At 33.2% G+C, this 14,223-nt stretch overlaps 1 protein-coding gene across 1 annotated transcript; it reads right to left on the minus strand.

The window, feature by feature from the left end:
- Positions 1-944: 944 nt before the first annotated feature.
- On the minus strand, positions 945-1,469 carry LOC114381752 (leucine-rich repeat extensin-like protein 6). The gene has a single exon (XM_028340972.1). The coding sequence runs from the start codon at positions 1,467-1,469 to the stop codon at positions 945-947; it is 525 nt and encodes a 174-aa protein (XP_028196773.1).
- Positions 1,470-14,223: the final 12,754 nt, after the last annotated feature.

Here is a 14,223-nt window from a genome sequence, read left to right on the forward strand (position 1 = left end):
AATTTGATACATACTCTAATTTTAAAATATTTGCATTTGATTGAAAAGTAATGATTCAAATGAAAGACCTTGTGACCATATTTCTACTATCGAGCCACCTGAATGATCATAATTCATAAACTTCCACTTTGAATCCTAAATTAGGCGAGAAAACCAGTATTTATTGACAGTTTTAATTTGTGTTTCGAACTTTCATTTTCATCTGCCTAGTGGCAGAGGAAGAAACTAGAAACAAGTTTAGCTTCTCTTTGATGCGAATCAGAATAGACACCACTGAAAACAAACATGCTACAACAAGGTGGGAAATGGACGTGCAAATAAAGATGACAAAGTTATAAAAGAAAAAAAAAGGACAGAGGGAAAGGAAGGTTGAAAATTTGGTTTTAGCAGCTACTATTCTTTTGGCATTATCGGGCAATTTCACACATAAATGAACTGGAGCATCCAAACCATCACCAAAGAGACTCTTACAGTTTGTCCCTTTCTTGTAGATCATTTTTTTCCCAATTGGTTCAGAACAGGGACTGCTTAATTAGTTTAATCTTTTGTTGCATCAAATTCAAAACACATGTTTTCTTACTAACAGAAAATTGGTGCACATTAAGAAACATGGTTAATGTCGTGTTTAAAGGATTTAAATTTTATTCTAGCTACATACTTTATTTCTTGATGATGATGACGATGATGATATGTAGACACCTATATTATAGCAACCTGGTGATCCTTTAACTAAATCATCAACTGAAAAGTAATACACACAAGTAAAGATTAGAAGAAGAAGAAAAATTCAGCTAAGATTTTGAATTATTGTGCATCACATAACAGAATCAATTTTCCTGAAGAAAAGACATAATAAAACGTGCATGGGAATTAAACTAAATATAGAAAAAATAATCTGATCAAGAATAAGAAAGAGAATCAAACGTTTAGACTAAACTTTATTTTCAGAAATATAGCTTTAGCTTCAAGATGTCATCCAAGAGTAGTGTTGCCATTGAGAGTCCTCCCAAACCAGCCAAAACAATCAACCCCACACCTCTGTTTTCAGCAGCAGAGTAATAGTACACCCAAGTATATGGTTTTGGTACACCTGGCAAAGGCACATATACAAATCTTGGTGGTGGTGGCGGCAAGGGGTTGCAATTCTGAGGACAAGAGGGAATTTTAGGAGGCGGCGGTGATGGTGGCGGCGGTGATGGTGGTGGCGGTGGTGGTGATAGACAAGGAGGAGGAGGAGCAGGAGATGGTTGAGGTGGTGGTGGTGGAAGTTGCTCACCACAGGTGTCTCCACAAGGACATGATCCACACTTGATTTCAGTGTATGCTGGTGGAGGAAACACTGGTTGGTCTAACTTCTTAGAAGATGTTATTGCTTCTTCAACAGAATATGAATGTGAAAATGAAATGCATATAAGTAACAACACTATTGTAGGCTTTTGAGGCCACAAACTCGGTGTTGGAGAAGCCATTCTCTGAGTAGTAGGGACTTGAGAATTTCCTCCTTTAAGTCAAGGTATAAAAATGAATGAGAAAGGAGAGAGAGAGAGGGTAAGTGAAGAATGCTGAAGGGGTTGATGATGTTCTTGTCTCACGTTGAGTGCACGAGTGATATGATAAAGCAAAGGTCATTCATTAGCATTAGGTAACTTTTGGTCGTTTTGGAAATTGCATATAGTATGAGATTGAGGTAAGGCAAACTTAGTTTGTTCAATTATGTGTGCTTTGAACACTGTTTAAAGGCGAATTGCATGTGGTTGTTGTAAATGTAGGGGACCTTGTGTCGACTCTTTCAATTTGGAGTTTGAGAAATGAGAGAATGGTCAATCTTTGTATAAGCTTTCTGGAGAGTTTAGTGAAAAAACCTCACTTTCTGAGAAGGGTTAATTATTTTGTACAAACTATATGTTCCAAATACATTATGGCAAAGAGAAATATAGTGGGTTCTTTATTCCCTATACTTTGGATGATGCATAAGAATATTTGCCTTTTGCATAAGGTATGGTGATCAGATTCTGGTCTCAATTGCACCATAGTTTTCCCTCTCTCTATTGTGTATGCTATTTAACTTTCATGGCTATTGCATGATGTATAAGGTCATCAAACTAGCTTGAGTAGTGAACAATCTAACTTAAAAGTAAAAAAGAAAATCAATTTCTACCTTGCCATTTCCCTTATAACATAAAATTATAATTAGTATTTAATCATATCATATCATAATATATTATTACAAATGAAATGAAAAGAAAAAGAATATATGAACAAAGACTTGATCTGTCAACGATTAGTTGTTCTGTTAGGGTTTAGCAGGATGGCAGGGAAGCAAATGAAATCTTTAAACCGGTTTAATTTTAGTTTTTAGTTTCAAATGAAATCTTAAATGAAGTTTAAACCATTTTTCTGGGTTGCTGTGCCCAAATCATTCTTTATTATCTGTTAAAATGAAAAGTTTAAGAGGAAATTAACCTTTCTTTGCTGAGCTCTTAACAATAGAATAGAATGCTTCCATCACTATACATAAAGTGGGAAGCTGTCACTATTCTTCCCCTTATGTGACCAATTATTGGAATCTTATTATTTAACGTAGCTTGCATTTGTGCCATAGAAGTATCTTTTAATTATGTCTTTTTCCATAATTTTCTGAGACAGATTAACTATTTATCAAGGCTCAGCTTTTCATTTAAGAACTTTTTAGTTCTTGCACATTATTTACTATGCATGGTTTTTATTAACGGAGACCACACTAGTGTTATATATATATATATATATATATATATATATATATATAATTTCTTCTTAAGCAACATACAGTAATTTCTCTCCACCGTGTTGGATGTAACCAACGGGAAATATATGCCAAGAAACAATTTCAGAGTTATTTCAGTTCCTTTCAGCAATTTTTACAATCATATACATTTTGACACATTATAAACAAAATGAGACTGCATGTAAGAAAAAAAAAAATGGTTTGGGGTAGCACCTTAAGAAAGGAACCACATGCCGGGAATTTCGAATTAAAAAAGTGTACTTACACACTTTTTCTTGGATGGGATGAGCCATTCCTTTTTTACCTCTTGATATATTATTCGTGGCCACTCCCATTTTCAGTTGCATGCCAACCATTCATGTATGAGTTGTATGGTCTTCATTTGCATCAGATATATTAGAGACAAATTTAAACTACAATACCAGCATAGAAGAAGAAGCTATATGACAATGCTACATCTTGGATGGTAATTGGTAATAGTAATGAGATTATAATTAATAAATTAAAAGTGCAATAATTGTTTAATATTTTTTTGTTAATGTATTCAAATAATTTATACGTTTTTTTTAATAAAATATTGCAAATTTATATCAGTACACGTTTATGGTAAATTTGTTTTTCATTTGCATTGCTGCTGCACAAAGACACCCTTTGACACTTTGAGAATTTATTCTGATTTTACAGATAATAAAGATGAAGGAACCGGATGCTTAGTTTCATGTTCCGGGCATTGATTATATTGCTTACATTTGGTTCTTTGAAAGACATGCAAAGGACAATAAGTTTATTTGTGAGTATAGATGTATCCTAGAGTTCATTTATAGAGTAGAACATTTAAGAGGTTGATGAAGACGACAAAAAGTTAGGAAACGGAGTCCATTATCATTGATGAGTGATTGAGAAGCATCACCTTCAGCTCTATCTTTGTCTCACTCATTTCAATTTTGGCCCAACTCAAACCCTTTTTTTTCTTATACAACTTTTAAAGGCTAATATATATTTGCTTCAGTACTGTTACATTATTAATCTTTTATTATTACTGATGTTTTGTTAATAGCAAGGAATAATCTTCCAGGTATACATATTAACCTGCTTGTATTGCTGATCTTTCATCAAATCTAGTGTATGCTAATTTTTGGTGAACTTACTAATGTGAAAACACATAGACCTATGATTTATTAACTTGTCATTGATTAATTAAGAAGTCATATGTTGTTTAACTGGGCCAACGTGCTATGTCACTTGATAGCAATTGTGATTTTGGAGATAACTGGTGCACAAGCACTACTAAATAATATATTTTTATGACACACTTACAACCTCAGTTCTCCTAAACCGACTGTCATAGTATAATACGCGGTGGCACTTTCGTAATTATGAAGTTTGAAAACGAAGACGGTTATGTAAAAAAATGTCTTTGAATTATGGGTACGACAATTTCCATGACGTTTTTGAGTCGAGACCATCGTTGTTTGCGTGCCATTTAGTCATGTGGACCTGTTTCATTGACCGAGTCAACCTCGTGACCTTAGTCAGTACACTCACCCCTTATGCGCTGCCCTCACTCAGGTCACCCTCTCTGTCACTCACCCTTCCACGCCGACCCACCCGTCATCGAACGTATTCGACCATCGTTCAATTACCTCCGTCATTTTCCATGGTGAGTATCTCATTTCTCCTATCTGACTGTTTCAGATAGTATAATGTTGCAAGCTAGGTCAGCGTTGGAATGACTTATTTCGTTTCATTTTAAATTTTGTTTTTGGTGGGGAACGAATAAGGCTCGCAACCATAATGACGAGTTCCTGTGTGGCTTCTAGAACAATATAGTTGAGTCACAAAACATGCATTTCAATTTAAATTTGATGGAACTGCTATAATAGGATCGGTCTAGTGTTGGGGGGTTGTGATAGATGCACAAGAACTTAGGTTCGATTGTCGTTGCTTCCACTATGAGATTGAATGGATGATTTGAGTGGATGCAAGTATTGTTCTTCATCCCACTAATAATCTCAAGTAGCAACACACGAAAGTTGTATACCTCTGTTTTGCTTGAGACAACACCATTCATTGCATATTCTAAAGACATAACCACTTAAGAAAAACAAAAAGTTTAGCTATTAGGATAGAATAGAATGATGAAGTTTACTAGGAAAATTGTATCATAGCAACAACAATTGTATAATTGGGTAAAAGTGGACAATGATTGAATACTCGAGTGTTTATCATGTTACTTGTAAAAGCCATGAGTTCCTCTTATTTTTAAGATATGATAGATAGATATAAATACAATATTTTCTGGTGTTCTATCATATTTGTGCACCTTCCGAACAAGAAATTCGTCAAACCAACAACACAAATATTATGAGTTGGAAACCTTTATATTTCTGTTACCATGTCTCCAGCAAAAAAACAGTAAGAAAAGAATTGCATTAAAGACTTAGAAAGCAGTATCCTTGCTCCAACATACTTGTTATCCCATCCAAAGGTTTTTTCAAAATCTGCAGCCCCAATGGAGGAATATGCTGTCAAACACTTGACACCGATGTTGTAGCCTAGGATTGACTGAAACAAAAAATATGTGTCAGTTAGTTCATCATTCCATTAATGATATTAATCTGATCAGCAACACTTGCAAGAAGCACATGAAAAATCTCCAAATTCTACAACTTCCACATGCACCAAAGGAACACATTCAGTTCTTTTTACGTTAAGAACTATTATTATATCAGTCTTCTTAATTTAAAGAATTTTTTAAAAATTGTCAACTCTAATTATTGTCAAATTTTTATTGATATCAATTTTTTTTGAATTTTAATTATTTATATTGTAAATTAATTCGTAGTGTTTCATCTCCAGTATTATGTAGTTCACAGTGTTTCAATCACATGCTAGAGATGCTTCGAAGCAAAATCACATTAGTAGATGCTTAGTTATGCAAATATATATTGAGGAAATATAATTGTCAGGAAAACTGTTAAGAAAAACACCAAAAAGCTCAATATTAATGTGTGTAAAGTTGATCTTCCAAGGCAAAAGGAGGTGGAAGTGAGGGCGAAGTCTGATGATGGCTGAGTGTTTCAGATAAGGAGAAAAGGGAGCAACTAGAAACTCAACAGAATAAGATTGTACCATGGCCCTATCTGGAGCATAACACCAACAACTCCCTGAGCATACAGGCCTTAAGCCATCATTTGGCTGGTTTGAATAGGTAATAATTACTGAATTCACTAAGACACTAAAGCTTCTTATTCTATGAGGGTTCATATAAAATTGATAAGGGTTTAGATCTTCCAAGTAATAAGAAATATTTGTGAACCAACTTAACAATCCCACCTTGGATGATTTGAAATAATAAAATAAATTGTAGTTCTTGTCTAATATTTCTAGCAAATTTCCAAAACATAACTCCAATAGTGAATAAAAAGAAGATAGAAAAAATAAGACAATGTTGTTTTCTTCTTAATCTTATATTTTAGGCAAAATTGTAAAATTGGTCCCCCACTTTATCTCCAATTACGGATTTGGTCCCCCTATAATCTAATTTACAAATTTGGTCTCCCAGTTTTATAAATCCCTGCAAAATTGGTCCTGGAAGCCTGATTTGGATGTTGACCGTTAACCTTAGACGTTGATTGCCACGTGTCAACGTCTAAGTGGTTCCCTGTAAAGAATTTATTTTTTGTAGGTAAAATTGCACTTTTGGTCTCTCAGTTTTACTCTCATTTCGATTTTGGTCCCCCTATAGTTTAATTCACACCTTCAGTTCCCCAGTTTTATAAATCTCTTTTATAAATTGTTCCTATAAAATTGGTCTTTTGAATGGTTTAGCCACTGGTGCTAGAGACATGGTAGGTCTTGATAAATCTCGCACTCCTTTTTCATCGCAAGTTTTTCACTCACTTGGAACCCAGAGAAAAATCACTTTTTGTCTCTCTCCCATTTCCGGGGTTGTTCAACTTGGGAAAGTGGCGCATGAATCCCAACCTGGGTCTGAAATTTTCAGATCTCTTACTTTAACAGATTCTGTAATAACCCCCTTTTTTTTTTCTTTTTTTGCTCCCCCATGTAGTATTATGTGTATACGATTGCTTAAGTGGCCTATGTATGACAATGGTATTTTTGTTTAAAATTTGAAATACAACTTTTCCAATAATGAAATTTGGCTGAATTTATAAAACTGAGGGATCAAATGTACGAATTAAATTATAAGGAGACCAAAATTGAAATTGGAGTAAAATTGGGGGACCAAAAATACAATTTTACCTACAAAAAATGAATCATTTATAGGAAACCACTCAGACATTGACACGCGATATTGACATATGACAGTCACATGTGGCATTGACACGTGGCAGTCAACGTCTGAAGTTAATGATCAACGTCCAAATCGGGCTTCCATGACCAATTTTACAAGAATTTATAAAACTGGGGGACCAAAAGTGCAATTTTACCTATATTTTATTGTTCCTCCCATGCCTTACACCAATTTTGCAACCTATGTGAAACTTGATGATTTAAAACACAATAATAACAATGAACAAGGAATATAATCTAAAGGTCTTGCGTAGGAGATTGTAGTCTATCTGAGAAGAAAAGTTTTGATTTCATTCTCTAAGCTGATTTATTAGGCAATTGTCTTTGTTCTTTCTCATTCTTGTTTCTTACTTCCCTCTAAATTTGGCTCAGAACTTTGTTCTTACTCATTGTTTCTTATTTTCCTTTCCGAACAAGAAATTCCTAAAACCAACAGCACAAATATTATGAGTTGGAAACCTTTATATTTTTGTTAGCATGTCTCCAACAAAAAATAATAAGAAAAGAATTGCATTTTAGACCTTAGAAAGCATTATCCTTGCTCCAACACGCTTGTTATCCCATCCAAAGGTATTGTTAGAATCTGCAGCTCCAAGGGTCTGTCCATTAACCTTAATGTAGTTTAGGTACATTGGGTTCTTGGTAGCCTTGTGATGCTAAGTACGTAGCACCCCACAATAGCTCATCCTGACATATTTACAAAAGCATCATTAACAAAACATTTATTGCTTCACTTTATACTTCACACATCAAAACCTATGCAACTTAAAAAAGAAATTACAACTTTACTTGATAACCAGAGTAAGAACAATAGAAGGGGCACACAATAGGCTTCAAGCCATTGCTGTAGGGTCCCTTTTATTTATTGGCAAACTGGAAAACCTATACCCATAAATTATAATATCAGATTATAAGCATTAGTTGAAAGAGCTCCATTTACATCCAAAAATAATGTTTTCATCTCAAATCAAATGCTTACACGGATAGCTCTCCTAACCAAAGTTCAAGAGTGGGTGGGATCAATTTTTAAAAAAACCATAGAAGCAGCTGCAAGAGCAGCAGTAGTTTCAGCAGCAATGCGAATTCGAGCTTTCCATGACAACGGAGGGGTGTTATTCTTGCAGGAAAGACGATCTTCAAGGCTTCCATTGGTAAATACTCATATTATAGACCATAGGCTCCTCATCTACCATGTTTGATCTATAAAATTCCAGCTCAGCTTCCAAATCTTGTATCTCTTTTTCCTTATCTGTGAGTAGACCATTCACTTTCTCCAATTCATCATTATCATATTCTGCTTGCTCCTCCATCATTTGAAAATATTGAAGAGCCTCCATCTATAGTGTTGCCTTCTCCTTCTGTAACCTTGTAATCATAGACATTGCTTCATTTGTAGCAAAAACATAAGTGTTTCTTTCTTCCTCCACTTCCTTCTGTAAAGAATCGTTGCATTTCTTGAAATACTCAAATCATCTCCTTAGTTTATCATCATTAGACTCTCTTTGAATTTTAGAAATATTGCTTTCATCCAGAGAATGAAGACCAGATTCCACTGAGGATGACTTTCAAAATATCTGAACTTCATTTAAACTAGAAGCCTCAACATCTGCCTCAGGTGAGTGAACATGATTTAGGGGAACATTTGATGATGTATTATACCCATAAGGAGAAGATTTGTCTCATGGTGGTTGCTCCTGTTCTTCTTGACATTATTAACTTCCTTAGTGGTTGGCTTCTCTTTGATAAAACCACTTTATTCTTTTTCCTTAGTGGTTACAAAGGACTTATTGATGTTACTTGAATTCTCTTCTTTAGGATTTATAGGAGCAGAATCACATATCACTGGATGAGTGTCTGTTGATGTTGTTTCCTCTGTACCAATCTTCTGTAAAACTTCCCCATTCTTTTCAGATACTATTCCAGTATCTCTTGGTTGTGCAACATCTGCAACTTATGTACAGAAAATACCTTGTTTGTGTCTTCTTTGGGTACTACTCTAATAATAGTCAAATTTCTCTTTTATTATAAAAAATATGGATTCTTTATTAGACCCCAAGAGTGTTATTCAATGATTTATGAGATAATGCGAAAAATAAGTATATAAGCACCAGTGGCAAGTATGATGACAATAAATCAGTAACAAAAAAAATAGCAAAATGGATGCCTCAAGATTATGTAAGAGTACACTCATTTTTGCATTCTAATTGTTTTACACACTACACTCCTTTTTATCTCTTTAATTTTTCCTTACATATATATATTTTTTTTATTTTTTTATCTTGTTCTTAATTTCTACCAGGGCTGTACGCACTCTTTGGAGTGTCAAACAATTATTTTTATATAAGGTTTTATTTTGGGATGTATACACTCTAGTATAAAGTGTATTGATAAAGTGAGAATAGATGTGGTGCCAAAAATATTAATATAATTTATTGTTAAGTCATTCTTGACACTTTAATTATTGAAGCAAATTTCCTGTTTTGAGCAATGCCCTCTATAAATCTTTATATATATATATATATATATATATTCTTTTCTCTTGGATTTCAGCAAAATTTAATATCTAGTTTTGAAGTGTACTGGCATAAAATTCCGAGTTACAAAAAATGAAAGTTATACATTGACATGAGTTCTGCCTATGTAAAAAACCTTTATACTAGATTCTATTCTACCTATTTTCCACCTAGTGAAAGTTCTATCGCTTTTTAGGGTTGTATAAAATATTTTATTAGACCTTTGTAGTTGTGATATATCTAGAGAACATGTTTACGTGACTCTTAAGTGTAGACATTTTTTTCTCTCTTATAATTTCCTTACAGAAACCAACCACTTCTGTGTTCTTAGTATTATGTGTGAATATATCTTTGCCGTAAATAAATAAATAATTTAAAGAATACCTTTGTATGAGGCTAGAAAAGTTATAGGCATCCCTTTGAACGCTGCTTGTGAGCTCATTGGACGCCTTAATTTGACCATCAAACACAAACTATTCTAATTAAATTACATGAAATCTTGATTGGAGAAGGTTTTGCTTGTTAGAACTATGCAGTTTCCATTAAATGGTAACTCAGTGCTATAACTACCATGCAGGGGAGATTGGTGTAGATAAATTTATTGATAAGGCTTCCACTGATATAATTATTTTACTTAGATCTACAAAAACCAGATAGATGGCTAGAAATTTCTATGTAAAGACTAAAGAATCTATGCAACTTATTGTATCAACCCCATAATTTAGTTGGTTACGCTAGGCCAAGTACTTAACAATGAAATGTTAAAGTCCACAATGAGAGTTCTTGAATGTGATCCAGATTCAATTAGTGGGATGGTTAAATTTTCTTTTATATAAGAAAATTAAAACATGAACCAGTTTGTGTCAGTAGGTAGAAAATCAGCATTATAAAAAGTAGTCTATCTGACCTGTCAGACATTAAATTGTCTTTGTTACACAAAATACAAATGCCTATAATCAGTACCACATCAGTAATTTGCTAAAGCAATCTAAGTACATTTCATTTCTTGAAGTTACCATCCTAGTATTAATGATTGAAAGAGAAATTAAATAAGAAAAAGAATGTTGGAAAAAATCCAAGTCCCACATCGGCTAAAAATAAAGTCAAGTTAGAATATATAAGTGAGGGACAACCCTCATCCCTTGAACTAGCTTTTGGGGTTGAGTTAAGCCTAAACTCACATTCTTAATATTCTAATCCTAAGGTTAGTTGAGTTAACTAACAAATTAACTCTACTTAACAAAGAATAGAGAGTAATTCTACTCTAATAATAAGGGAATAGATTAAATTTCTTAGCTATGGACAGCATACAATTCAAGACAGCAAGAAATTATATTAATAGTAGGCATCACTAATAATTAAATGGAGAAACCATAATATGTCAACTATTATGAAAGAAATTCATTTTTATTGTAGTACACATCTCCATATACTGTACAGTGTAGGTAGAACAATAATGGTGGTAGCCTTTCATCCAAAATGGCCATAAGTGACAAGGAATAAAGTGTAGGAAGAAACATGCAAAGTTTTATACAATGTTAAAATTCTGCATGTATTTTATTTTGTTTGTTGTTTAATTTTCCTCTATTGCTTAGTATACAAATTAAAATTGAGATTCTATGGACAGCATACAATTCAAGACAGCAAGAAATTATATTAATAGTAGGCATCACTAATAATTAAATGGAGAAACCATAATATGTCAACTATTATGAAAGAAATTCATTTTTATTGTAGTACACATCTCCATATACTGTACAGTGTAGGTAGAACAATAATGGTGGTAGCCTTTCATCCAAAATGGCCATAAGTGACAAGGAATAAAGTGTAGGAAGAAACATGCAAAGTTTTATACAATGTTAAAATTCTGCATGTATTTTATTTTGTTTGTTGTTTAATTTTCCTCTATTGCTTAGTATACAAATTAAAATTGAGATTGTTGTGGGTAGGTTTTTACTGGAATCCGTGGAAAAGGTGCCTTTTTGAACATGAATCCCATAAAAGGTGTGTCATCTGTTCTTTATCGTTTGAATGATTGTTGTTAATTTAAATGTCATGCTTATGCATTGAAATTTCACAGTGTCATCACAAACTGAGTGAATTAGCTCTCTTCTTGCAACTGAGGTAAGGCAAACTTGTTATAGTTGACTATGTCAAATGTATTTTTCTTTTCATTTTTTTTTGCATCAATGAATGGTATTTCCCTCCCTCTTCTTATTGTGCACTTGTGTGGATAACACATGGAAGTGAAAAATATACTTTGTTGCATTGTGTCAGAGTGTGTATTGTTTTACTGCATGTTCTGATTATTTCCCCCATTGATCTTACAGACTATACATGCTCTTGAGAATCAGTTAACTCTTATCACGTTACCCGTGTAATCAAGTCGACATTTTTCTATACTATAGCACTGCATCATCGCACTCCTTCTGGTTGTTAGTCATCATCTTTCGAGGTATGTATTTATTTGTGACACTTTAAGGGTGAAAGTCAACAAAGCTTACATCACTTTTGGTATGCCTTTTTTTAGTGGTTATTGGGTATATAAATTAAATTCATTGTATGAGAATTTATTTTTTAATTTATAGTGTTACACTCGATATAATGGCAATAAAAGAAAGGGATTTTTTTTTATTGTATGTGGAACATTAAACATATATTTTATTGGCTCCCCTCCCCTTCCCTGGATATTCTTGTAGCTTAAGGGTTGTAGCCTCTTTGTGTGTTTCGTTTCAGCTAATGCTTCATCTAAGGGTCCTATACACTATCATAATAAATGTAAAACCAATTCATGTTTGTTTCTACTGTCTATCTCTTTTTGTTTTTTTTTTGTCTTATTATTATCTCTATAAAGACATAAGAAAAAAAATATGACTCTAAGCTAAAAGCCTAAAAATGTTAATCATTGTATGTCTTGTTGCTGCAACAAGGTCACACCTTGGATTTTCCATATCAAATCTCCCCATTTTATGTATTTATATTTTGCAATGAAAATGTAATTGTGTTTTAATCCTTTATTTATTTTTCTCGAAGGAAATGATCGCTTATATTGCTAATACCTTAATTTTCATTCTGAGGTAAGAGCTTAGTTGGAATCTTTAATCATAATCTATTGACATAACTTATGAAACATGCTTTTAATGCATTTGGGTTAAAAAATAGAAAATATGTTTTATGGTTGAACAAATGTAGGATATTCTTACTAGTATATCACTTTCATTAATATTTTCTTATATCTTTTTGCAATGGAGTTGTAATAGCTGGCGGAATACTTAGTGACAAAAATGTTTTCTATCATGACTTCATATATTCTCTTATTTTTTGCACTATGCCATGGATTATATTCTTAGATTTTGTTTAATGGGAGTTCATTGCAATCTTGTATTACTTTGTTGATGAATTTTAATTATGCTAAAGAAAGTTGTATTTCATATTTTGTATCTAAGTTATTGGGAGGGGGGGATTGGCAAGTCCATGCATATTCAAAATGAAAATCATAGAATTTCTTCAAATTGTTACCTTTTAATCACATATCCTTGGACTATGTCTTCCATAATGTTATTGTGAATGAGAGCTCTTGCACACATCTTCTCATGTTAGAAGGATTTTAATCTCAGGATTAAAATTGATAAATAATTTGTGTTTTAGATCATGGTTTCCCTCTAGTAACAAACCTTATTCAATGAGATAGGCCTATGAAAGTTGGAAAGAAATAACTATGATGATCATGTTCTTCTCAAAGACGCAACAATAACTTAATTTCAATGCTTTGATAAGCTTACATTTTCTAGAAGCTCTTGCCAATATCGCTTGCCTTATTATGTTGTTTAAGCACTCATGTTTGTAAAGTTTAAAAGAGTGGCTGCAAAGTATTGGGTCTGTTTTGGGAACATCATGGACCCACCTCTTTCTTCTCTATGCATATGTTCAAGTGTCCCGATGCATTGTAGTCGGAGCATTATTTCCCTTTCTAAGATATTTTGGATATGGTTTGACCTGCAAAGAAGCTATTATTCTCATCTAGTCAGGACTGTGAGGCGCAATTGCCTTGGCACTTTCCTTATCAGTTAAGGCAAGTATTCATTGACTGATGATGCATATTTATAATGCTCCTTATTGATATAATTCTTCCTGAACATTGTACCTTAGTTAACCTATCAACTGCTCATGATATTAATTTGTGCATGTAGCTTTACCCTGTTTGGTTCGTTACTTTCAACTATCATGATATTAATAAGTATTCTGTTTGATTTCATTATTGATACGCTGCAGGTGTCAAGGGCACAATTTTTTGGGGTGTAGGTTGGCAGGTGCAAGATATGCTACTATAAGAATCTATTGTGAATTAGGATAAGGTATATGTTATTCTCAATTAGGATAAGGTATATGTTTCATGCATGCACCAATTGTGGTATGACCAAAAATGATAATTAAGTGCATAGAAAGAGGTAGTGGTAACTGATAAGGAAAATTAAAAAATAATGGTATGGCAAAAAAAGTAAATTCTAATACGATTCTTAGTTAAGAACCGTCTTAAAAGAGTCACATTTTAAGACGATTCTTAGCTAAGAATCATCTTAGAAGAGTCACATTCTAAAACGGTTCTTAATAAAGAACCATCCTAGAAAG

The sequence above is a fragment of the Glycine soja genome, chromosome 13 (assembly GCF_004193775.1).
Source record: "Glycine soja cultivar W05 chromosome 13, ASM419377v2, whole genome shotgun sequence".
Lineage (NCBI taxonomy): Eukaryota > Viridiplantae > Streptophyta > Magnoliopsida > Fabales > Fabaceae > Glycine > Glycine soja.